At 39.7% G+C, this 26,588-nt stretch overlaps 1 protein-coding gene across 1 annotated transcript in view; it reads right to left on the bottom strand.

Moving 5' to 3' along the window:
- Positions 1–876: 876 nt before the first annotated feature.
- Positions 877–26,588, bottom strand: part of LOC109922687 (reelin-like) — a gene marked incomplete at both ends in the record, with an annotated part of 46,110 nt that continues 20,398 nt past the window's right edge. The window contains 2 exons of the mRNA XM_048621448.1: positions 877–1,069; positions 14,798–15,034. Of these exons, the coding sequence (XP_048477405.1) occupies positions 877–1,069; positions 14,798–15,034 (430 nt within the window). The remainder of the gene's footprint in view (positions 1,070–14,797; positions 15,035–26,588) is intronic.

Raw genomic sequence — 26,588 nt, 5'->3', positions numbered from 1 at the left:
GGTATAGTGCTGAGATACAGGATCAGCTATAATCATGCTGAATGGTGGAGAGGGCCCAATGGGCCAAAAGATCATTTCCAGCTCCTATTTTCTATATTTCTAAGTTTTGACACCACAGAATAAATTCTGAGATTGATAGGATCGGTGTACGGAAATTGTAAGCTGCTTTGTGGCATCACTAAATGTTATCTATGGCAAGATGTGGCACAAGGTACAAGATTGAAAAGGCAATGAAATACAAACTAGGGCCTTAAGATTCATGACATTGCACATGGTCATCTTTTATTGGCAATCAATAAAAAAAAGTGCTCAGCTAGCTCCACATATTCCTATCCAACTTATATAAAATGTGTTCTCAATGGCGCAATTCAGACAAAGCGTATGCTCATTTAATTTTCTCAAAGCTTAACATTGAACCTATTAGGTCATTCTGAAAAGATTATGATAACAACTAAAATGAAACTGTATTAGTTTTGAACAGTAAGAGGAATGATATTAATTCAAAGTTGGATAAATTCAGCAATCATAACAGTGAACTACATTGGATGGGAATATTTCTGCAGCAAGAGTTGAAACTGCTGCCTCAATTCTCTTCAAAGAAAAATACGCTGAATTTATCATTTAATGACTTAACTTCTCTTTGAAGAATTTAATTTTTTTTACTTTTAATGTGTTGAAATGCTTAAATAAAATCAAATGAATTAGTGCATACTAGAAAGTTAGTAGGTGGGAGCATGATGTTTAATTATTCCATAACTATGCAGAACAAACCTGTTGGACTGGCTGGTCTCTGTCTCATTGTTTGTATGTTCCTATAAGCTGCAAGTTTCTGACTATATCACGAAGTGACTCCTGAAACTTATTTTAAATATTTACCTCCTGCACAAGGTGCCAAGTCAAGCCATGGTTGGTGGAGTACTCCAGTCTGATTTGGTTGTCCACATGCAATGTAAACAGCTTCCCACAGCCCATCACAAGGCTAAATTGCAACATATATGAGGCCCCAATTTGCATGGACTGGGTTTCAACATAGCGCATGCTTGAACTGGTTTTAGAATCTCCAGTGAAACTGTAGCAAGGAGAAATAAAGAAATATTAAATGGATATAATTGCTGGAATGAAACTATAGACAGAATTCTGCAGAAAAGTAATTCAAGAAATTGGATTGTGTAGTTGATTGGTCACTGATCTTTCAGCCTATAGGTTAAAATCTAACCTAGAATGATTGATAAATATCTTCTTTCTCAGTTGGTTGGAAGGCATTTTCATGAAAGTAATGTTGATATGTTCAAATCCACTTCCTGAAGCATATAACCGTAAATGCATAAAGCAGTATTATTTTGGGACTAATTGCAATCTTATTGCGACAGACTACAAGCTGGATGGGAAAGGAAATAGAAAAATACTATTCAGATGCAATGGAACATGTTGTCCAACAATTGCGGTAGAGGTACATTATTGGACCAAACTTTACACTCTATATGACCAGATAATATTTAAAGCAATTGTGGTGTAATGGTATTGTCAGTGGACTAACAATGATTGCTTTGGGGACATGAATTCAAATTCCATCATGTTAGCTGGTGGAATTTAAATTCTATTAATAAATGTGGAATTATAAAGCTAATCTTAGTAATGGGGACATCATGACAACTATCATTGATTGTTGTAAAAAAAATCTAGTACACTAATGTCCTTTGGGGTGCCATCTCCATTGGTCTATATGTTCACCTCTCCTATGTTACAGCCTTGCAAGTCACTCTTTTCAAGGGCACATAATGTTGGATAATAAGTGTTCAATGTATTCCATTCCCAGCATCACTGTTTCATATTAACAACCCAAAATGTTCACTTGCAAAATAATAGCTATATGAAAGTAACTGAGAACAAACTATCTTCAAGGCTTCAGCTTTTCAATAGCTCTGCACTAATGAGCTGGCATTACTTACATATAGTTTGAGGTCTGGGTCATTTATGATGTTATCTGTTGAAGGAAAGTTAATTAATCTAGTCTGTCCCTTTCAAGCCAATGTTCACACTGCGGCCTAAGTAAAATAGACATATCCAATAATCAATTCGTGGCTAATGACTTAGGGAATATCCTTCGACTAGAAAAAAAATTGTAAATCTCTTGCTTCTGTTCTGGGGAAAAAGCCATTTTCAAACAAAAACAGTGTGACATGAGGGGCTTTCTTTTCTTTCAATGTATTTGATACTTTAACTTTGAATTGTGACATTTGTCACATAACTTTGTGTCTTTTTGTTCCTCCCCTCCTGAGCTGTCATGTGATCAATGCATTTGACATGAAAATTATTACTGAGTACAAACAAGACAGGTATACTTAACAGACAAATTGAAGTTTGAGGATTAATGATATGCAACTCTTAATAATTCAGGTCTTTGAGTCAACAATTTCTTGGGGAATCACACTCTATGGAGGTAGATTATACTTTAGTGAGGAGAGGACAATCCTCATAGTGGACACAAAATTATTCTAGGACTTTACTTGTTGTGACAGGTACTACACTTAAGTACAGTTTTTGCCACACTAGAATTTTTATTATAAACCGTAAATAGTTTAGAACATGTCCTGTTTCCTTGTAGGAAGAACATTAACATTTCCAGAGGCTCACTGCATATATGCTTTATCTATTCTTTGTTGATGAGATTTGTGTAAATGACTATCTTTGGATCCAACAGAGATATGTGTTATGAAGGGGAGGTTGAACCCCTCTTATAATTAAAATTGAAACACAAGCCCCCAATCTGTTATGGGAATAGAGGTCCCCTTCTAATAATTAAACCCAAAACACCCAGAGAGAAGCTCACCTCACCTCATCTAATCTGTTAAACTGTAATGGAGAAGGGGAGGTTAAATGAAAGAAAATCCCTGATATTCACTTTATAAGTAACAAGTAAAAATTTATTTATTTAACCCTAACGGTGAACAAATTAACAGAATTAATAACAAACTTAACAATGCCCCCTTAACTACTAACTATTCCCAAACTGAACTAAATTCTACTGGTATGCTGTTCCAATAAACACAAGTCCTACTTATATAAACCCAAGTAATAAGAAAATAAATTAAAACTTAATCTCTCAAAGTCTACATGCATTTCTTCTGCTGTTCTCAAGTCATAAATGCCTTTCTTCTGCTAATCCAGCTGTCATGGATGTTTTCTCTGTGAAGTCTTCTTTGAGGACTTTTAGCTAGAAGTGCATGGTACCTTTTATGGATAGATGGTGCTTTCTTTGACAGCTTAGTGATTTCTTGTGAGAGCTATATGCTTATTTCTCAGATAGCGGTTTGCTCTCACACTGATTTTCAAAACCCTCTCCTTATATAGCTTGGGTAACATATCAATTTTCTTACAATAGCTTTGTTTTTAGATTGTCAAAACCAACAGGTTTAAATTCAATTGGCTCATTCCAGCTAATTGCCAAAACATAAAAACAAGCCTGAGGTTTCCAACCACAAAGCCAATTGATACGTGTTTCAATTACAGAACTGGCTGTGCCCTTTCAGCTGCTTAGGCACATTTTCTGTATAAATCTCTAAGCTTAGAAAAGCACTTTATCCCTTAAAGGAGCCACACACTCTTCTCCCTTATCATTTCTTTTACAAACAAATTCTAGCTTCCTGCCTTCCAATTCACAATTACACTACACAACTTCATAACATATGTAATCATTCCTTGATGGGCAGATTAGCTATGCTGACCAGATATTGTTTTAGAATAACTCCAACATCATGGGTTAATTCCTGTTTCATTTGAAGTAGACTTGGACCTTGCTCCTCATCCAATCTCTGGCAGCACAAGGTAATGGGAAACTACCATTGATAACAGAAAACTGCAAAGAAAAATGGCTCAGGATGGATCATCAGTAAACAATAAGCCAAGGACCTACCTTCAGGCAGAATACACAGAGAAGGGGAATCATTCTTTGTATTGACATCACTCTTAGAAACAGAAGCAATGGGACATGCATAGTCACAGCAAGAGACAGTTGAGCTTTTCATATTCAAGATTATTGTTTATTTTAAATGCTGTGTGCCCAGTCACTAACAAGACTGTTTTCTTAACCCTTAATTGTAAAGTTCATTTTTGCGAGAGCTTTGAGAATGCTTGCCATTTTTCTTCTTTGACACAATATGGAACAATGAAATGTAGACTGAGCTAACTCAGGTTATCTGAGATAACAAGGTGCAGGGCTGGATGAACACAGCAGGCCAAGCAGCATCGTAGGAGCAGGAAGGCTGACGTTTCGGGCCTAGACCTTTCATCAGAAATGGGGGAGGGGAACGGGGTTCTGAAATAAATAGGGAGTGGGGGAGGCGGATAGAAGATGGATAGAGGAGAACATAGGTGAAAAGGAAACAGAGAGGTCAAAATAGTGGGCATGGAGCCACGAAAGGTGAGTGTAGGTGGGGAGGTAGGGAGGAGATAGGTCAGTCCAGGGAGGACGGACAGATCAAGGGGGCGGGATGAGGTTAGTAGGTAGGAAATGGGGGTGCGGCTTGAGGTGGGAGGAGGGGATAGGTGGGAGGAAGAACAGGTTAGGGAGGCGGGGATGAGCTGGGCTGGTTTTGGGATGCGGCAGGGGGAGGGGAGATTTTGAAGCTTGTGAAGTCTACATTGATACCATTGGGCTGCAGGTTTGCCCAGCTCGTCCCCGCCTCCCTAACCTGTTCTTCCTCCCATCTATCCCCTCCTCCCACCTCAAGCCGCACCCCCATTTCCTACCTACTAACCTCATCCCGCCCCCTTGACCTGTCCGTCCTCCCTGGACTGACCTATCTCCTCCCTACCTCCCCACCTACACTCACCTTTACTGGCTCCATCCCCGCCTCTTTGACCTGTCTGTTTCCTCTCCACCTATGTTCTCCTCTATCCATCTTCTATCCATCTCCCCCTCTCTCCCTATTTATTTCAGAACCCCATCCCCTCCCCCATTTCTGATGAAGGGTCTAGGCCCGAAACGTCAGCCTTCCTGCTCCTACGATGCTGCTTGGCCTGATGTGTTCATCCAGCTCTACACCTTGTTATCTCAGATTCTCCAGCATCTGCAGTTCCTACTATCTCTCTAACTCAGGTTATCATTCAGTTCAGCAAGATAAATCCTTTAGATTTTACTTTGTTTTAGAGGTCGTAGCATAGATTTGTGATGTTCTGAGTCATCACTACTGGCTCTGGTCTGAGTGCCCTGTGTTACAACCAGAATCCTCATATCTTAATCCATTTGGATCACATTATCACAAATGACTTTGTGTTACAATCAGCAGACACATGATACAATATTCTTGAACAACATCAGACTTAGCTGCCTATCTTATTATCTATGCTATTTGTGTTAGTCAGTGCCACCATTGAAGAACTATGGTCCACAGCTTTAAAAAAAATTCAAAACCAACAATGCATGTTTTCTAAAGAATGAAAAATATTACTATTTTAAAGAAATCGAATCAATTGTGGGTTTTTCTAATTGATGAAATCTTTAAAACCACTCAAATCAATTACCACCTTTTCTTCATTGCCTTTTATGGATTGTTTAATTTGTCTTTTGCAGAACGAGATTATATAATTCATGTAGGTAATTTTTTTTCTTGGAACCAGCCTCCAGCATCAATAGCACCCCAACCATGCATGCCTCAGGAGAGTTCCAAACCTCAGTTTTCACTAAATTGCCTATAATGTAATCTTCTTTCTGCAAGGATAGCATCAGAATATCCTAATATTTATTTTAATTATTATTATCCTAATTTATTTTTTTCCAAAAGTCACATTTTGATTTCCAAATTCAGTTCCATCTAATGTTAAAGATTACAACCAACCAGGAAGCAGGCTCAGACCAGCATCCTTCAGGAAAATGTTAAAGTAGAAAGGCTACTGACTGTCTTGATCCATTTTTCTGTGCTGGAGATGCTTCTCTATCCAGGAGAGGCGATCTACACAAAAAACGTCCTTGGACCTAAAGACAGATGTACCCACTGCTGCTTCTCTCACTTCAAAGGGAACTAATACCCCTGTAATGGCAAAGGCCGTTTCTGAAGGAAATGCAGTGACAAGTTTCTAATAACCCTTTGCTAACAATTTAGGGGAATGCAGTGGGAGAAAATCAAGCATCGCAATTTGCTTAAAAACTTTTGATAAATTAATCTGTTCATCCATTTTCTCTGGTCAATGTCCTCCGGAGGTGGATTCCAACTCAGGAGATAGCTTGTGTCACATTGTATTATTGAGCGCACATCCACCATTTTCAAACCAAGCTGCTTAAAACAATGTTAAATAATTTCTTAAATTAGTCATAAGTCTAGTTCAGTGAAAAGAAATAAACCATTTTAAAACCCTTATTTACAATAAAAGTTAAATTGCAAAGATGATTTTTGTTTCTGGAAGTGTCAGATAACTGTAAACTTGACCTTCTGTGAGTTATCTGCTTGCACTGTAATTACTTTATTATGACTTTGCGGTCTAACATAAACCCACGATAATTTAATCATATTTGTTTAAAATTTAAATAATTTATGAGCATTTTAACTGACTCCAAATTTATGGCTTCTTCTTTGGTGAAGGAAAGTGACTGATGAAAACATTACACATGATTAGACACGTTTCACTTGCTGCAGAAAATGAGATAGGGAATAGTCTGCACTGAATGATAAATCATCTAACCCAAGTTCACGCAATGAAGAAAACATTGTCAATCACTCCCCTGTGACCAACACAACATTGCTCCTAACTCATTGCTGTGGAGTTGCCAACAGCACACCAAATGGAAGCCCAGCTGAGATCAGCTAACATTAATTAATTTAACCACTAATCAGTTAGATAGTGTGAATTGGTTTGAAGATTTCCCATGGGATAATAACTGGCAAGGGCTATGAAGGTCATCAGCCAAATCCATTGCATCTCCACCAGTTCCATCACCCTCCCCATTAACCTCTTTACATACCTGTTTTTTGCCTTGAGGCTATTTCTAAAAGCATCGGCTAAAAAGTTAATGTTGGCATTTCAAAAATTCCTCCTAGCTAGAGAATCTGAAATATTTCCTTACTTTAATTATACAGAATTAATGAGGATCATATTTCTATTTTATTGGACTATTAGGAAGCTGTAACTTGAAAACTAGATACTAAAGGGTATGAAAAGTGTAGTAACAAATGTTTTTTATTCAAAATTCACCCCCTTGGTATGAATAAAGTAAAAATCTTTGCATGTTGATTTGCTTTGAAGAAGTACAATTTGTTACCATTGTAGAATCTCTTGGAGTAGTGCATCCAGAAGTTGACTGTGAACCTCTGGAGGGAGAAACACACCAATTCCTTAACTCCATTCCACCTCTTGTTCCTTTTTCTGGTGAGATGGGAGAATGAGGGTATGGTGGGGTTGCCTTCCCACACATGGCAGGTGGCCAAAACAACTCATTAACAGGCCTCAGTAGGCTCTTAAAGGATGCTTCTTGGGATTTTCCTGTCAGTTTCCAGATCCCAACAGGTGGCAAAAGGCTAATTTTGATATGTGGAGGTGGCCTCTCAGTTGCAGACCAGTAGGTCAGTGCTTCAGGTATGCATAGATGCTGCTCCTACCCACATAAGTACAGGTGCCACTGCAGGATCCATTGTTTTGTTTCTTTAAAATGGGAGAGAGTGTACCTCCCTGATGAAAGTCCTGTCCCTGCATTCCATATGAAGTTGTTTCCAAAAATATTCCCCTTTATGTTAATTTTGATAAGTACAGATCAATCTGAGTAAGTCAATATAACGGATGATGGGAACAAAATCAGAAATTGCCTAAAATGTTAACTTTGCTTTCTCTCCACAGATGCAGACTTGCTGAGTTTTTCCAGCAATTTCTGATTTCCAGCATCCACTATACATTGGTTTTTGGTAAGGATGACACTTTTTTTAACATTTTAAAATGTTTTGCTGTATTTAATTAATCAGTGTCACATTTAGTGTTTTAAATAACCAATCACAGGTTTACATTTAGTTAAAATATAAATAGTTACTGAACCAAATGATAAACTCCTTTTTAACATTTTGTAAAATGTCCCATATAGGCTGAATTCACTTTGTGGCATTTTCAGTCTGCTTATTTAAATGTCAAAGCAACAGGTTTTCACAGTGATTTTATCCCAACACTTCATTCAAGCACATGAGACAACTATAGCAGAGATTGGAAGTCCACTCACAATTGGATCTTGGGGCCTACTAATTCCAACAGTACAGCTGAGCTGCAGGTTACCTGTTGGGTCTTTCACTGAATCTGCTGAGCTAGCCCACAAGTAAATTCTTGGGAGTGCTACAGGGCTCATGAGGTTTGGATGGAGCTGAAGAAGCAAGAGTTCTCCTCCTGGTTGTTCATTAAAACAAATGGAGAAAACAAAAACCTATTTATTCTTCACTGGTTCCTTTTGGAATGATTGATCAGACTGTGACAGTCCTGCAAAAACTGAACAGCGAAGCTCAGGTTTTAGCCAAATTTATCATCAGGTTCCTAAAATAGGCAAACTGGTCCCTTGCATATACTAATCAGGAACTGATCATCTTCTAGGGAACTGCCTGATACTCTCACTGAAGTGTCTGGCTCTTGTTTCCAGAACAGATTGAATCTAGGTGCCTGCAAATTGGGCTCAGATGTAAATTTTGCACGCAAGCAAAAATGCATATTGAGAACTAATTTTGCTCCAAAGCATTCTAAGCACTGCTAAACGACTGGATTGTGAATGAGGTAGGTAGAAATAAGGGATCAATGTGTAAATGGGTCACAAATTTCCAAAGACTGAGACTGCTCAGCGAAATAAACTGGGAACATCTGGCAAAGCCGGTTAGAATAATGCTCCCTATGTTCTGTTATAATGATCTATCTCTCCCTGTTTAAAATTTCTACTCCCAAGCTCATGACCTCTAAAGTATGATCAGTCTTATCATGCTCAGGCACATGCTGGCCAGACATACGTTTGAGATTCTCCAACTCTATTTCACACCAGATTATTACAGGAATCAGGAGAGAAGTGAGAGACTTTCATTTTGATGGACTCAGCTGGAGTCAATCCCAGAAGGTGATGATGAAAGGATAGAGCTTTACCCAGGGCTTGATTGGAAACAGTCATAAAAGAACCTAATATACCACAATGCCAACATACTAATGTCTTTAGGTGGATATCTACAAGAAGAATTTTCAATCTGTCACACATCCAGAAAATTGAAGTATAAATGGTGATCTTATCAACAACTCAACTGGTAAAACATAGCCCAAAGTAAAATGTCATATGAGTAACATTAGAAAACTGTAAGACCTTTTGTTTCAAGCAGCCAATTAAATCATTCTCAAATATTAATCTGAAAGAAAGCTCACCAAATTGTAACAATGGGTAAGTACAGCTCAAACTTTTATTGGTTTAATGCCCGTTTTATGTAGGTACTTGAGTAGAAAAGATGCAAAATGCACTATGATATTCAAAAAGGCCGTAATTAATGACTGAGAACGATGGGATATTGTCTGTTTTGCAATCAGTGGTAGCATTAAAATATTTCTGCACTTGCAAACAGGATAACTCCTTCAACAAAACATATAATCCTGGCTCAAAAAAAAATTCACCTCTAGCTTTTTGAAAAATAGCACACAAGCTTCCTGCAACTCCTGAAGTGAATCTTTGAGCAGAACCATTACGCAGCAGCATTCATGAGAAAATGAATTCCAGTTTATTCTTCAAGTTATTTTAAACTAAAATCAATGAAATTCTCTGCTGCTCCATTAATTTATCATTCTTGACTAGTTGTCTTCCAAACCTTAAACGATTATATAGTTGGCATGGTTTTAGAGAGCCACTAAGTTAAATTGTCCTGAGGATGTTCAGGATGTTGCAGAGGCAGTGCTATTGACAGTGCCTAAGATCCATTGACAGGGCCACATCACAAACACTGAAGTCCCGGAACTGCCAACTTCACCAGTATTGAGGCCATCCTTCTTCAAAGATAATTGTGTTGGCTAGGTCATGTTGCTCACAGTGACAACAGTGACCCATCCCAAATTGTCTCGTATGGAGAGCTGACCACTATGAAAAGGAACAGACAGACTACATTAAATGTTTCAAGACTACCTGAAGAAATTCCTCCCTGTATGTCACATTGATAATCACCAGAGGGAAAGGCAGCCCATAGGTCATGTTGGCTAGAGATTCAACTTCAGGTATGCTACAGGCACCTTTGAGACTGGGCAAAGAGCCAGCATAAATTAGAAAAGGAGGAAAATTATAGATATAATTTCCGAGCAGCAACAACACTTTTACCTGAAGCCGTTGTGGGAGAATCTACGAATCACAGATAGGGCTGATTAGACACGAGTGGGCCTGTAACCAATTAGTACAAGCTCCCTAAGATCATCATCCATGAAGAAATTCCAAGAAAAAGGCAAATTGTGAAATGAAGGGAGGTGTCTGCCTTGCTGATATAACTTCAGGACATCTGATCTTGGTTATGTTTGAAGATGAGAACAAGAACACTATCAGTGAAGACATAATGCCATTACATCATTAAAGTAGTGCTCGTAATATTTTAATTCACATTTTAAAACCAGTGGCACTGTGTAGAAAGTAATAGAAAAATAAATGAGGAAGTGACTAATCAACAACAAATAAAGAATGATCTTTTTGAACACTAACTATGATGATGCAATACACATTCTGTCCTTACAATGGCCTGAATTTGCCCTGATTCACAATGGTGGGTTTGAGGAATTCTGTTGCCAGGGACCTATCCCAGGAATGGCTGGGTATCAGATTGATTGTCTGCTCCAGACAGTTGGGTCACCAATTATGCTCATTAATGCCCCAATTAGGGGCACAGTTAAGGCAGTCAACTAAATAGTTGTGGCAATCTTGTAGCACATAGGAAAGCCAAAGCTAGAGGTTTCATACCCCAACGATGAGGAAATGACAATCAAACCTTTTCCAGTGGAGGGGTTTCCCCTCAAACTCAAAGGACCTGTCAGCCTTGATCTTATGTTATTCTTCACTGCAGTACAGGCAGTGAGAGTGTCTCAATGTTGAGGCACCCATGTGATTACCAAATAGCCTTAGCAGCAGCCAGCACCTCTCCAGATGGGGATGCTGACGTTCCTATACTGTTGCTCTCGGACTGTGCTGGCAACATGAGGAGCCTGCCCACCATCCTTCATAAGACAGTGAATGTGGTAGAGGCCAGTTAGGAAGCCGTTTCCTGGACGACTGCTGCCACTGCTGGCAAGTGCAGGTTTAGGACCTTCATTTGGTCTCAGCAGCAGAATCCCAAAGAACCCAGGATCCAGCCTATGTGTCATTCAATCTTTTGCTTTTTAAACAGCAATATTTTATAACTACATCAGCAGGTAATTTATATAGGCAGCACTTCAAATTCAGATATGCAATAATCCTGTCCGTTTGCTGCCATTTAAAAAAGGCTGAAATTTGGCACAAGACTTTATGCACTGATCAAAAATGCTCTGAATCTTATTGTGTTAAATTTCATACTCAATTCAACAAATGACTGGCTGAAGGGACTATAATGAAGTTAGAAAGCTCTGAAGTCGTATTGCATTCGAAATGCTGTTTCCCTCTCCAAAGATACTGCCAGACCTCCCAAGCACCTCCAGATTTGTCTGTTTGCTTGAAAGTTTAGGGTGTTGTATCCGAAACGTTTTCCCACCATGATTCCATTTTGCAACTTGCATAATGCCTGATTTCTCAGTTAGAACTGTGACTGAAGATGTGGGAAACCTTGGTTTAGCGGGTATGTCATCTAAATACTTCAGCAAGTTAAAGCCTGAATGAAGCGATTAGTGTACAATAGAGCTACAGAGACAGCAAGAACTGCAGATGCTGGAGACAGAGACAATACAGTGTGGAGCTGGAGGAACGCAGCAGGCCAGGCAGCATCAGAGGAAAAGGAAAGTTGATGTTTTGGGTCAGGACCCTTCTTCAGAAATGGGGAAGGGGAAGGGAGCTGGGAAATAAATAGATAGAGGAGGGGTGGGGCTCGTGAAGGTAGGTGGGATGGTGATAGGTGAGTGCAGATAGGGAATGGTGGGGATTGGTCAATGGGCTGGGTGGGGCGGATAGTTGGGAAAGAAGATGGACAGGTTGTGTCAGGTCAAGGAGGCGGGGATGAGAGGGAGGGCTGGACATGGGATGAGGCCGGGGTGGGGAAATTTTAAAACTGGCGAATTCCATGTTTAGGCCATCGGGCTGTAGGCTCCCGTGGCGGAATATGAGGTGCTGCTCCTCCAATTTGCGGGTGGCGTCATTGTGACACTGGAGGAGGCCCAGGATGGACATGTCACCCAGGGAGTGGGGTCGGATTGTAAGTGGCGGAGAATGAAATGCTGGATGCGGAGGTTGGTGGGGTGATATGTTTTAATTTTTGTTGGGGGGAGGGGGTGTGAGGGCAGAAGTGCAGGAAATGCAAAAGAGCTATACACAAGAAAACATTAACACTGTCGGTAGTAACGTCAATTGACAGTAACACTGTCAATTGCTCTCTTCCTCGAGGCAATCATCATCCCATGAATACTGTTATTATCAACAGCCTTTTTAAAACAGCTACCATGCAAAATACCTCCCAGTCCTATGTAAGGTATTTTAAAATGTCATTGCAACTCAATAAAAACAACAATTTATGTTTAAACAGCAATTTTAACTGCCAAAAGGCACTTTGTAGGAGAATTATCAATAGTGTTTAGCATCACCCATTAACAGGTGATATTCAGAGAGGTGACCAAAAGCTTGGTCGGTCCAATCGCACAGTCCTTCCTGATAGATAGGAGAGATACATTGGAGCGGTATCCATGCTGGAAGTCCATGCCCCTATTCCCTATGGATAACAAGGATTTGGTGTAGAGAAGCAGAAAGGGTTAGAGAGTGATTTCCACTGCTTAGCATGTGAGCAGGTGAAGGCATAGACACTAATAGTGAAGTAAAAAAAAAAATCCAGGATACTCAAAAGGCCAGAATTGGATACCAACAAGATCTGAGACAGTTATAGAGCTGGAGAAAGTAACACAGATAAGATAGGAAGAGATAATAGAGTATATGTAAATGAAGATAATAATTTCAAAATTGAGACCTGTAGTCAGGGAGCACAGGGGTGATAGATGAAAGATATTTAGTGAGAATAAAATATAAGCAGTGGAGCTAAGGTTGAGTTCATGCTTACTGGGGGTGCAAGTCAGGAGGTAGGCCAGAAAAGCATTGGAATAGTTGACTCTTGAGGAAACATACGTATGAATGAAGGTTTCAGAAAGAGATGAGCTGAGGCAGGAGAATGTTGTGGATGTGGAACACCATGGCTAATCTTGTCGATCATTCTTCCATTAATATTGATATCATCACCTTCTTCTTAAAAGAATCCATCTTTGACTCCTTTGTAATTTTTTCTATGACTGTGATTTGTTGAAATGTTATTAGTTTTCAATAGAGTTACCTTCATGGTAAAGCCTTGTTTTGATTTTATTCTTTCCTATCAAACATACTTAAATCCTCTCCACCCAAGCCCATCATTTCCCAATGTTCCAAGACGTTATACATTTCCTCATCCTAACTTTTATCTATAGAAGCCTTTTGGTAAGATTATGGTCATCATGGAGAAGAGTTTCACATTGATGCTGGTAATGCACAATTTTATCCTGACCCTTGGTTCCCAAACTATTACCACACTGTTCAATTGCAGTCTCTCAAATTCTGGTTATGAAATGTCATACACTTTAAGCTAATTTGAGGCTACTTTGTTCTCCTTGTGGCAACAGCGCTGCATCTCAAGCACCCATTCCACCCTTTTCCAAAGATGTCATTCAGACTATTACATGCAGACACAAAACTTTGTTTGTATCCTCTTCTGAGCTGAGCTTCAAATTCATCTAGTGCATTGCCACAACCATTTACCACTGCCTCCGGTAACATCTCTTCATTTCCACTAGCAGTAAGATTTTGTAGATAGTTTCATCAACTCAAGCCAAAGTGTTTCTCTTGTTAGTCTCCCCATTTTCAACATTAACAAACCACAAAACACCCAAAACCTTTAAAGCCTGGAATCTAATTCACTTAAAATCTCAGCCATCAATGACTTTTGTCTTGACTGGTTCCACCCTCCAGATCTTTATCCTTATCCTCACATTTCCTTCGTGAATTACCTGTAAAATTGTCTCCAGCTGTATATTACAGCACTGGTACTCCAATCATCTGACTTTCATCCACTAACCATTTTCCTCTTCTCCATTCCACAGTGGCGAAGCCTGAAGCCATTCTGCATCTTGCACATTAGAATTCTTTTGTATAAATCTCCCTGCCTTATTAGCTCTATTCTCATCTTTCATCAAAGCTTACCTGTTTGCGATATCCAAAGTTTGTAACAATTAAAAGTGTCACAGAATACCCAGCATTGTAACTGGTAAACTGAATGAGTAAACTGTGCTGGAGGTTTCCTATTATGAATGAGAGCAACACAATCAGATCACATTATCAGGTGAATCTTTTTGATTATCTCAATGAATCTACAAGGCCATACAGCTTTTAAGGGATAGTGTTTCCAAGATTTCCATGAAAGCTAATGAAAAGTCAATAAGAATGCTTTATCCAAGGCACTCTTACAGATAATGCAATCCAAGTCTTTGGTTTCTCCTCTCAACACTGCCAAAGCATTTTGGAAAAGCAGGAATGAAAACATTTGACAAAATATATACTTTTTCCAAACCTAGAAATATTACTTCAAGGGAACATGAGAAATTAAACCAAGTTCAGCAACTGGAGCATGCTTCCTACCTTAGAGTCCAGTCATGGTTACAGTAAGGTTGGACATTTCCCAGGTAGAACCCCAGGGACTGAGTGACATCCACTAGATTGGTGAAATTGAGACTAATGCTGTTGTATAGGACTGAGGTCATGGTAATTTCATCAATAGCCCACACGTCCTCATCAGGCCCAGAGTGATAAGGCTGCCACCATCGGAACTGGATGCCAAACTGCTGGGCATTTTCTGGGAGTTCCACAGAAATAATTCTAAAACCAAAAAAAAAACCTTTTATTAAAATTACATGCACAAACTCTGCCGATCATCTCTTTCTATCTGTGGTATTTTCAGTAGGCAGAGACTAGTAAAATGTAAAGTCAAACAATACTCACAAATCTTCTCCTGTAGAGAAGAATAGCTTTGTCACATTGTCAACAAGACAAAGAACTACATGGAGACATGCAGACAACATGGTGATAGATCTCAATAAATTGTTATTAAAATGACTTCTTGAGATGGCTCCATTTTTCATCTGTAACAAGGGTAGATATGGTTTCCAACATGTAAGTGAACCAGAAGCTTTATAAAACAAAACTCATTAAGTAGATGGGAAAATTATTGTAAAATATTGTAAAAACACTGAGGCAATGAAGTGCAATTCACATGTAAGCTATCACCAAAAAACCAGTGGTACCAGTAATATTTACTGATAAAGGGAATTGAGAAAAATTAATTTGACAAATTAGCATTTCTTTTCATGAGGTGAGCTCACGTCTTCCAGCGGCTTCACAGGGGACCAAGTGACTTTCTGAAGAAGGGTCCCGGCCCGAAACGTCAACTTTCCTGCTCCTCTGGTTGGCCTGCTGTGTTCCTCCAGTTCCACACTATGTCATCTCTGACTGCAGCATTTGCAGTTCTTGCTATCGCCAAGTGATTTAAGTTTGGTTTCAATTCAAAATTATTAGGTAATAGGCTGGCTCCAAGGCCATGTGATAGCTGCCACAACAGAAATTCCCTCATTTCCAGCAGAAGTAAGAAAGCAGCTTAAAAAATGAACAACATTAAAGAACTTGAAAAGCTTTTCAAGTGTTATTGCTGATATTGTAAGATAAAGAAAAGAGGCAGCACTTACACAAACCTTAGTATAAAAATAATTATACTTGGATGCAAATTTGGATTTTTGAACTTCTGTTCACACATTAATGGATGAAGATCTAAAATGCTTATTTGGTATTCTTTGTCTAATATTTTACCAGAGCATTCATACAAAGACATAGGCCAATGTCTGCATTTAAGTAAATCACAGAGGAATTTCAGATGAATGCACTAAATATTTAACTAAAACAAAGAACTGCAGATGCTGAGACAAATATTTAACTGGCTAGCATGACCAACAATAATTGCTCGCTTCACATATTGGATAAAATATATAGCAGGTAAACAACAAAAGATCTATTTCCATCCAAAGAACTAAAATATTTTTTCTATTTGTATCAGAGGTTTTAAAAAGCAGCAAATAAGTAGTCTTCTTTGACAGTCCCTCAGGGTGAAGGATGACTTGCTTTCACTCCACGGGGCTTGAATACTGCAAGCACGTAGCTGCAGACACCACCACAGTAGGCCAGCTGGTGTTTGAGAAGCTGTGTAAATGGGACCCTCTGGATTCTGCTCGCTCATTCCAAGCTTGTGTTTGGCTGCCATGTGCTCTACTTAGTGAGGCTGGATGTGGTTGGTGCCTTTGTTGATGCTTCCTCTCCAGATTATGCATTCCCACAAGTTGGCGGGGATATCACATTTGTTTTGGAAGGTTTCCAGGGTATCTTTGTAGGATTTCCTCTGCCCTCCTAATGATTGCCTAACATTGTGGAGCTTGCAGTTAATGATTCATTTAGGGAGTCTTGTGGTGGGCTTGCAGACAATGTTGCCTACCTATCGCAGCTGATTGTGTGAGACCAGTGCCTCGACACTGGGGATATTTGCCTGGAATAGGACACTCGTGTTGGTGCGTGTATCCTGCCAGTGGATAAGCAAAGGCAGTGCCGGTGATAAATTTCCAGGCATTTGAATTGTCTGCTATACATAGTCCATGTTTCTGATACATACAGGAAGGTGGGGGCATGGCCACTCTGTAGACCATGAGCTTAGTGCTAGGTTTGAGGTCTCGGGCATCGAGCCGCCTTGTTCCTTGGGAATCCAACAGCTGCACTACTCTTCAGCCACAGGGAGGAGGCAACAAGGCATTGGAGTCAATGTTGGATTTCATTGTCAATGTCCATTCGCATGAAAAGGAGGCTCCCAAGGTATGGGAAATGATCCATGTTGTCCAGCTGATGTTGGGGGGAGGGAGTTGGGGGTTCGGTGGTGCACTTTGTGGCAGGAGCAGGCTGGTACAGAACCTTTGTTTTCCGGATGTTTAGTCTGAGGTTCAATCTCTCATATGCCTCAGTGATTGTGTTGATGGTTTATAGCTTGGCCTCTGAGTGTGCACACGTGCAGGCATTGTCTGCTTACTGCAGCTCGATGATAGAAGTTGGGATGGTCTTGGTTCTGGACCGGAGGTGCAAAAGTTGAACAGTTACCCACTCATCCTGTAGTTTAGCTGCACTCCAGCTGGGAGTTTCATGGAGGTGAGGTGGAGTGTTGCAGTGAGGAAGTTGGAGCAGAGCATTGCTGCGATGATGCAGCTCTGCTTGACCTCAGTTTACACTCCTATTGCGTCTGTGGTGCATCATTTGATGTGGATCAGTTTGTATGTCATCCCAAAGCAGGTTGAGAATAGTGATGAGTTTCTGCAGACAGCCCAATTTGATGACTATATTCCACAATGTCTCATGGTTGACAGAGTCAAAGGCCTTTGTAAGATTGAAGAAGACCATGTTTAAAGGTGGGTGCTGTTCCCTGTACTCCTCTTGGATTTGTTGCACACTGAAATCACGTCCATTGTGCATCTTGATGGGCAGAGGCACATTGATATTTGTGGAGGAGCTCATCAGCCTCTGGGACAAGGCAGCTGAGGAGGATTCTCACATGACCTTTCCCATGGCGAACAGTAGGGAAATCCTTCTGTAATTTCCACAGCCAGACCTGTCTCCTTTCTTAAAGATGGTCAAAATTATAGTGTCTCTGAGATCTCCCAGCATGATCTCTTCCTTCCAGGCAGTGGCGATGAAATCACAAACACATATTAGCGGTGCCTCTCTGCAGTACTTTAATACTTCAGAGGGGATTCCATCTGTGCTGGAGGCCAAATAAATGTTGCCTCCCTCCTATTTAGTCCACAGTATGGTCACCAGTTTATCCATTATTGTTACCCATCACACGTAGGCATTATCAAGATTCCTCTATTTTGTCTCTGCTGCTTCCTCCTAGTTGCTAATATGTGTAATTAGTGCACAGAGGCTAAATTTAGCACTGGTCATTTAGTCAAATATGTTCATACCCACTTAGATAATAGAACAGGGCAAACCTCAAAAAGTATGAACCACTAATGAAGAATAATGTCATGTTTTAAACAACTGTCGACATATGGGGCAATAGGGAGGACATATTATCACAGGAAAAGATAATTCTATCTCCATGATTAGCTCCATAAATCAACAATACTGTTCCCACCCAGTTCTGCACCTGCCAGGATCAGCAAGCAACTGGGTTTCTTGGCAAACTTGCTGGTCATTGCTACTGCATGGCACCAATGATCTGCCACTCTACAGGAGCTTACTGCAGGCAGCATGTTGAATTTCATGTCTGTTTTCAATTTATCAAGAAATGTAATTCTTTCATATGTGATTGATTTCATACCTGGTTGTCAATTTTTATTGGAATTTTTCTATAATTATACTTTCAACATAAACTATAGGAATATTAAATTAATGTAGACTCAGAAAATAGAAAGCAGAAACGTCAATATAGCATTCTATCAAAGGAAAACTTACAATAATTACAATTTAGGTTCAGAAACATGTAAATTAAATATTTGAGCGAAACAAGAGGTTGAAAAATAAGACCATAAGATGTAAAAGCAGAATTAGGCCATTTGGCCTATAGAGTCTAGTCTGCCACTTGGTCGTGGCTGATATGTTTTTAAACACCATTCTCCTGCCTTCTCCCTGTAACCCTTGATCTTTTTACTAACCAAGAACCTACTATCCTGGTCTTAAGTAAACTTAGTGATTTAGCCTCCACATCGTTCTGTCACAATACGTTCCACAGATTCATCACTCTCTACTGAAGGAATTCCTCCTCATCTCAGTTCTAAAGGGCCGTCCCTTCACTCTGAGGCTGTGCCCTCAGTCCCTAATCTCTTCTACCAGTGGAAAATCTTCTCCACATCTACTGTGTCCAGACCTCATAGTATTCTAAAAATTTCAAACAGATTTGTCCCCTCACCCCGCACCCATCCCCCCCATCCCCATCCTTCTTACCTCCATCAAACACAGACCTAGAATCCTCAACTGCTCCTTGTATAACAAGGCCCCATTCCCCAGGATCATGCTTGTAAACCTCCTCTGGACCCCCCTCCAATGCCAATACATCCTTTCTTTGATATGAGGCCAAATGTGGTCTGCCCAGGGCCTTATACAGCCTCAACAGTATATCTTTGCTCTTGTTTTCTTGTCCTCTTGAAATGAATGCTAATATTTCATTTGTCTTCCTAACTGCCAATTGAACCTGCATGTTAACCTTAAGAGAATCCTAAATGAGGACTCCCAAGTTCCCTTGTGCTTCAGATTTCCGAAGCCTTTCTCCATTTATAAAATAGCCTATGCCTCTATTCATCCTGTCAAAGTGCATAACCTTGTACTTTCCTGGAATGTATTCCATCTGCCACTTCTTTGCCCACTCTCCTAACCTGTCCAAGTCCTTCTGCTGCCTCCCCACTTCCTCAACACTACCTGTTCCTCCACCTATCTTTGCGTCATCTGCAAACTTAGCAACAATGCCCTCAGTTCCTTCATCCAGATCTTTAATGTATAATCTGAACAGATGTGGCCCCAACACTGACCCCTGTGGAATTCCAATAATCACCCGCGGTTACCCTGAAAAAGATCCCTTTATTCCTACTCTCTGTCTTCTGCCAGTCAGCCAATCCTCTATCTATGCCTGTATCTTGTCCCTAACACCCTGGGCTGTTAGCTTATTTAGTAGCCATCTGAATTGCTCCTTGTCAGAGGCATTCTGGAAATCTAAACAGATTACGTCCATTGCCTGTCTCTTGTGGAATTTACTCATTACCTTCTCAAAGAATTCTAACAGATTTGTCAGGCATAACTTCCCCTTGACAAACCTGTACTGACTCTGTCCTATTTTACCCTGCGCTTCCAAGTATTCAACTTTAATAATAGTCTTTAAAATCGTACCAACAAATGAGGTCAGGTTAACTGACCTATAATTTCCTGTCTTCTGCCTCCCTCACTTCTTAAACAGAGGTGTTATATTAGCCATTTTCCAGTCCTCTGGGATCCTCCCTGACTCCAGTGATTCCCGTGAAAGCGTTGGTGGTGATCTTTCAATCTCCTGAGCTATTTCCTAAAGTTGCCAGGGTTGGAGGGTTTGAGCTTTGGGAGAACCTGAATAGACTGGGGTTATTTTCCCTGGAGCGTCGGAGGCTGAGGGGTGACCTTATAGGGGTTTATAAAATCATGAGGGGCATGGATAGGGTGAATAGGTAAGGTCTTTTCCCCGGGGTGGGGGAGTCCAAAACTAGACAGCATAGGTTTAAGGTGAGAGTGGAAAGATATAAAAAGGACCTAAGGGCAACTTCTTCACACAGAGAGTAGTGCGTGCATGGAGTGAGATTCCAGAGGAAGTAGAGGAGGCTGGTACAATTATAACATTTAAAAGGCGTCTGGATGGGTATATGAATAGGAAGGGTTTAGAGGGATATGGGCCAAATGCTGGCAAACGATCTAGATTAATTTAGGATATCTGGTCAGCATGGACAAGTTGGACTGAAGGGTCTGTTTCCATGCTGTACGTCTCTATGACTCTAAATGTGCTCTTGTATTCAAAAATAACACAAGCAATACTCGCTATACATTTAGAATAAATTGCTTTTTGTAATATTACAGATGTCATGAAGCTGCAAGGCCAGATTTCAAGTTTAATATAATGACATTCAAAAGTTTTAGACAAAGTGGACAGCTGGATTAGGGAATGTTGTAGGGATTTGAAGGTAAGTAGATGCAATGCAAGCTTTAAGAGGAAGCAGAAAATATGTACACATTGAAAGCATTGTAAACTAAAGGGGACAACTTGTCTGTGGATTGTAGGGTACCTTTTGGGTTGCTGTGCCCATAACTCCAAAGAGATAAAAATACAAAAAAGAACTGCGGATGCTGAAGATCTGAAACAAACATAAACAGTACTTGCTAGAGAAACTCAACAGGACTAGCAGCAATTGTGAAGGGAGAGCAGAGTTAATGGTTCAAATCCAGTGACGCTTCTTCAGAACTCAAGAAGAATGGAAGAAGGGTAACAGGACCCGAAACATTAACTTTGTTTCTCCCTTCACAGTTGCTGCCAGTCCTGCTGAGTTTCTCCTACAATTCGTTTTTGTTTGTAACTTACAAGAGACATTGCCCAGGGCAGATGGTTTCCATCCAGAATTTTTATAAGAAATAGTTGAGAATATTGCCAATGGCCTATCTTCATTGTTTCATGATTTCAGAACAGTTTCTTTAGATTGGAAAGTTGCCTATGACAGGCTGCTATTTAGCACAGGTGAGGGAATCCTGGGAATTATAGGCCAGTCGGCCTACCATTTGTTAATAGGAAGAGTCTCTAATTAAGGATAGATTAATTGGACATCTTGACAATCTTCAGCTGTGTGTGATCGTATTATTTGAAGAGATAACTGAAATCTGTGGATGGTATTGATATGGACCTCCAGAAAAGTTTGCTCATAAGAAACCGTTAGATAAACTGACACTCACAGCGTTGAAAACAAATTATTGATCTGGTTAGGGAATTATTCACTGTATTGAATAATGGCTTAAATGATGAGACAGAGAGCCAAATACCCACATTTGCTGATGATACAAAGAAGGGTTGTACTGTAAGCAGAGCAAATGGAAATAAATTATAAAGAAATATTAATAGGTGGAGTGGATGGACAAAACTGTGACAAGTGAATTTTAGTGTTGCCAGTTGTGAGATCATCACATTGTATTTAAAGAAGAATGTGCAGGATATTGTCAAAATGGTGAAACATTAGAAATAGTGGCTTCCCAGAGAAACCAGCCCCTTAAGGGAGAGAATATGGATAGAAGTAGGCCAAAAAAAATCACCTTACTGACAAGCATGTCAACATTATCCTGCCTCTTGGTAATTTTCCCAGACGTAGGATCAGTGCCTAAAGGCTGACCTGCCCTCAAGCAGTAGGTAGCCAAATGAAGATAATTAACTGCCTATTAAAGATATTTTCAGACACCCACTGAAATTTTCCAGTTGACCTCTGTTAGGACTGAGCCAGTTGCTCAGAAGCTGCTCCCAATGGCACACTGGTGAGGCCAGCACTTCCTCCCTTCCTGGCCTCAGCTGTGTCCATAACACACCTCATGGAAAGGTTTTCACCACACAGTGGTTCCTGGGCTGTTGAGGTTATTTTTTAATTTGAAAGATCAAAATGTTAAAGAAGAACAACTCACAATGGAGGCACCCTACCTGAACTGCAGCCTTTATCTCTATTTGAGCTGGAGTACTCTCCAGATTGGAGGCAAAATCCCAAAAATAGATGGTGAACCTCTAGCCACATATGGTGATTTCTGAGAAAATCACTGTTTCTCACATGATGCAGGATTGCGACCTCATTTTAGCCCAAAGTCAGAGTTCCAATCCAAAAAGCAAAATTCTGCCTTTGGGTTCCAGGTTCATAAACCATTAGATTATCATAAACAGGTACAGAAAATAATCAAAAAGGCTATTGGTAAATTGACCTTTATGTCTAGAAGGCCCGAATACAAAAGGGTAGAGGTAATTCTAGAGTTGTATAAAACTTTGATTTGATCAAGTCATAGCTTGAGTACCGACAGCAGTCTGGGCACAATGTCTTAGTCAGGATGTATTGGTCTTGAGAGGAGAGCAGTCTGGATTTGCTAACATCATACCTTGACTCCTAGGGTCAATTATGGGGTCAGATTACATAAACTAGGATTATATTCCCTGGAATTTCTAAGGTTAAAGAATAGTCTGGCTAATTTTTTTAACGAAAAGGGGAGGAAATAGGGTATAGAAATAGAAACCATTTCCAACGGTGGGGGTGAGGGGGTTCATCTATGACTAGGGCATAGTTTAATCATTAATTAAAGCTTCATGTTTCAGGCATGCAATTAGAAAACACTTCTGACTTATCTTGTGCTTGAAATGTATATCGCTAACTACACATTGAGATACAGTGATGATACTGTAGCTGTAAGAGGTGAGTTTTGTCCTGGTTTCTTTTCGAGAGAGAGATTAGGGTAATGGGTGTTGAGCAACCTATGGGAAGATAAACAACTTGTGAGGCCTTTTTTTTTTTTTAAGTTGGAACAATAGAAGCAGCCCGAGTGCATGTGGTCAAGCTCTCACGGATCCAGAATTTTTAGTTAGCTTTCAGTAGTTGTTGCTGGGGTTTCAGCAGGGTTGGAAGGCAGTGAATCTCTCTTGGCTGCTACACTCTCTCTCCAAATTGTCTTTTGATGTTCTTTCCTCCTGGATTGGAGCACTGCATGTGAGACAATCTGTTTTCTGAGTTTTTTTGCCAAGGGTGTGTTTATGGGATATTACTATTTGGAACAGTTAATTAGTAACAGTTACTGTATCTATTTTTCTGTTAAGTGTTCCAACAAAGTTAAGTTATTCCAAGTTCTTCTAACAAACCAGGACAAAACACACCACTTAAAGTCACAGCATTGTCACAATCCCGGTCTGGAGTATCTCCATCTGTAAATGTCTGTACATACAATGAGACTGATTACTCCTTATTTCTAAGAAATATAACAGGACCTCTAAGTGGTGACAGTAATGGAAGGCACTGAGCAAGGAGACTGCACAGTTCACTAGGATCTCCACCAGTAGGTGGCAACAGTAAGGGTTGGCAGTTGGGCAGTAAAATGGACTCTAGCTAGAAAAAGGTGTCTTTGGTGGAAGGAGGGGTGAATGCAAAGGGACAGCAGACAAATAAAGGATTCCACAGCCCAATATAACCCACTGGCTTCGTTCCATACAGATATTGTAAATTGTTTCAGAGATAGTAGAAACTGCAGATGCTGGAGAATCTGAGATAACAAGGTGTAGAGCTGGATGAACACAGCAGGCCAAGCAGCATCAGAGGAGCAGGAAGGCTGACATTTCGGGCCTAGACCCTTCTTCAGAAAATGTATTCAGAAATACAGAATGTATTCAGAAATATTGCAAATTGTTCTTTTGTATCCTTAATTTCCCTTCCTATTGTAATGACCCAATGCCAATGGAATAAAGAATTCTGCTTAATGATCTTTGGGTCTTCTATGTGTTCAAATCTCATGTTACACCACAGCTTTTCAATTCCTTATATCTCATAATGCCCCATTATTTACATCTGTACACAGGAAATTATCAAATACAGCTCCCTAGTGTAGTGACCAAGGCTTCTCTCTTTACACACATTCGAGATTAGTGTCTTCTCTCTTACTGATATCAGAGACACGTGATCAGTTATATGATCACAATTTACATGAAAGTTATCAAAACACAACTTCTGCAAACAAAGGTAGTTTGAGTCTGGGCCTCTCCTTTGCAAATGGAAATTGATGACAGATCAATAATTTGAAATCTAAGACTGACAGATTTTTGTTAACCAAAGGTATAAAGGGATTTAGGGCAAAGTGAATAAATGGAATTGGGTCACAGATTGTGGATTTCCTGAATGATAGAACAGGATTGAGCAGCTAAGTAGCCTGCTTCTAATAAAATAGTTATGATAGAAGATAATGCCTTCGTTATGCAGTCTGCCTAGTTTTATGCAAATTGATAGAAGACCAGGTGCAACATAACAGGTGTACAATTCTCTATGTCAATTACTGAATATGCCATCCCAGGATGCAATGCTCTGTGGCAGTGGAGCAAAATAGAGAATCAAACACTTGAAGTTAAAAATTTGAATGTGTTATGTTTTGGCCATTTGACCTTCAAACTAACATTAATAAGTTGAATTACAGAAACACGAATAACTCTGAAGCTTAGGGCCTCTGACAAGGTGTTTCTCAAAATGTTAGCCATAATCTACATCTGGCCAATTAGGAATTGGGATGTGGCTAATTACATTTTTGATTAATAAATTACTATGTTAATACACACATTGGCATGACATTTGTGAGGATGAATAATTTTGCTGTGTGTTGATAAAATGATGAGATGGAGATCAATCTTAGCTCTTTGTAATTCTTGTAAGTGTGTTACTTCCTTGGTTATTGAACAATGTGAAACACGTGGTCATTGCACAGGTGAAGTACATTTACCTGTACTGCAAAATTAAACATTTTCTATGAAAATTAGTGCATGGGACTAAAACTATGTAATTAGAATCACACTTGTCAGCAATTTCTGTTGAACATACCACTGTGTTCAATGAGGAGAGATTTAGAGTTGAATTTGTCTTCGCCAGAAAAATAATTGAGGGCACATGAAAATGAACAACATTCATGTGAGATTACAGATCAGGATATCTTGTTTAATGCTGAATTCTTATCCAAAAGCTTCTTACACAATTACGACAGAAGGTTAGCAAGCCAAATGCTTTATTCTCAGTGGATTTGCAAAACAGTGAATTTAAAACATTCAATGACCTTTAAAATTGCTTAATTATTCCTAACCAGATAACAGATCTTGGACACAAAGTTTATAATTTACACAAGATTTAATAATTTATTATTAATAATATAACTTTAGCAGAACACAGATAAATAAGGCAATCTATTTAATATGTACAATCTAAACCCAATCTTCTTTGATCACAAACTCCCACTCACACACTGACAGAGTCAAGGTTTTTTTTTAAATGACAGAATCACAATTTGTTATATTGATAACCATTTCAGTAATGATTACCAGGCCTTTGTGAAATCCTTGGACAGTAGATAGAATTGCAGGCATGTGGACTGAATATCTTGTTTGAATTCCAAAGTCACCAGTTAATCCAAACAATTACAACAGTGCTTTGGAGACTTTCACTTATTTCTTCCAGACTGACATTCTTTTCTCATTTAACAAGTTGATAACTGGAGAAATTAGAGAGAGTAAGACCTAAAAAAAAGCAGTCTGGAAACTTCCTTGACAAAATTGCCCCCTGCCCAATGTCAGCACCAGTTCATGCTTTGTTTTCTTTTTCTTTATCAACAATATCTGCGATTGGCTGGCCAGCACTGGTCCTCCTTTGATTGACCAATTCAACATCCAACCAGCTGCCAGTCCTCAGCATAGCAACATCTCTGCACCAAATCATCTCCAGACTTCTTAGAGCAGAATTAACCTGGATTATTTTCCCAGGCCAGTTCTCAACAGCTAATATCTGTCTTTTGTTCTCTCCTCTTTTCAAAATAAACTGCTGCTCAAAGTTCAATTCTCAATGTCAACTCTCAGTTCCAAACCAAAAATGAGAAAAATAAAAGAAAAGTAGTGATGGTCTCAATAAAGCTCCATCCTCAAAGTCAAAAATCACACAACTTCAGGTGAACACCTGGAGGAGGAGTGAGACTCCGAAAGCTTGTGTTTTCAAATAAACCTGTTGGACTATAACCTGGTGTTATGTGATTTTTGACCTTGTCCTCTGCAGTCCAACACCGGCATCTCCACATCATGTCCACCCTC

This window comes from Rhincodon typus, unplaced genomic scaffold (assembly GCF_021869965.1).
Source record: "Rhincodon typus isolate 14 unplaced genomic scaffold, sRhiTyp1.1 hic_rhity00000673, whole genome shotgun sequence".
NCBI lineage: Eukaryota > Metazoa > Chordata > Chondrichthyes > Orectolobiformes > Rhincodontidae > Rhincodon > Rhincodon typus.
The sequence above is the reverse complement of the archived record's forward strand: the minus strand, read 5'-3'. Positions and strand labels throughout refer to the sequence as shown.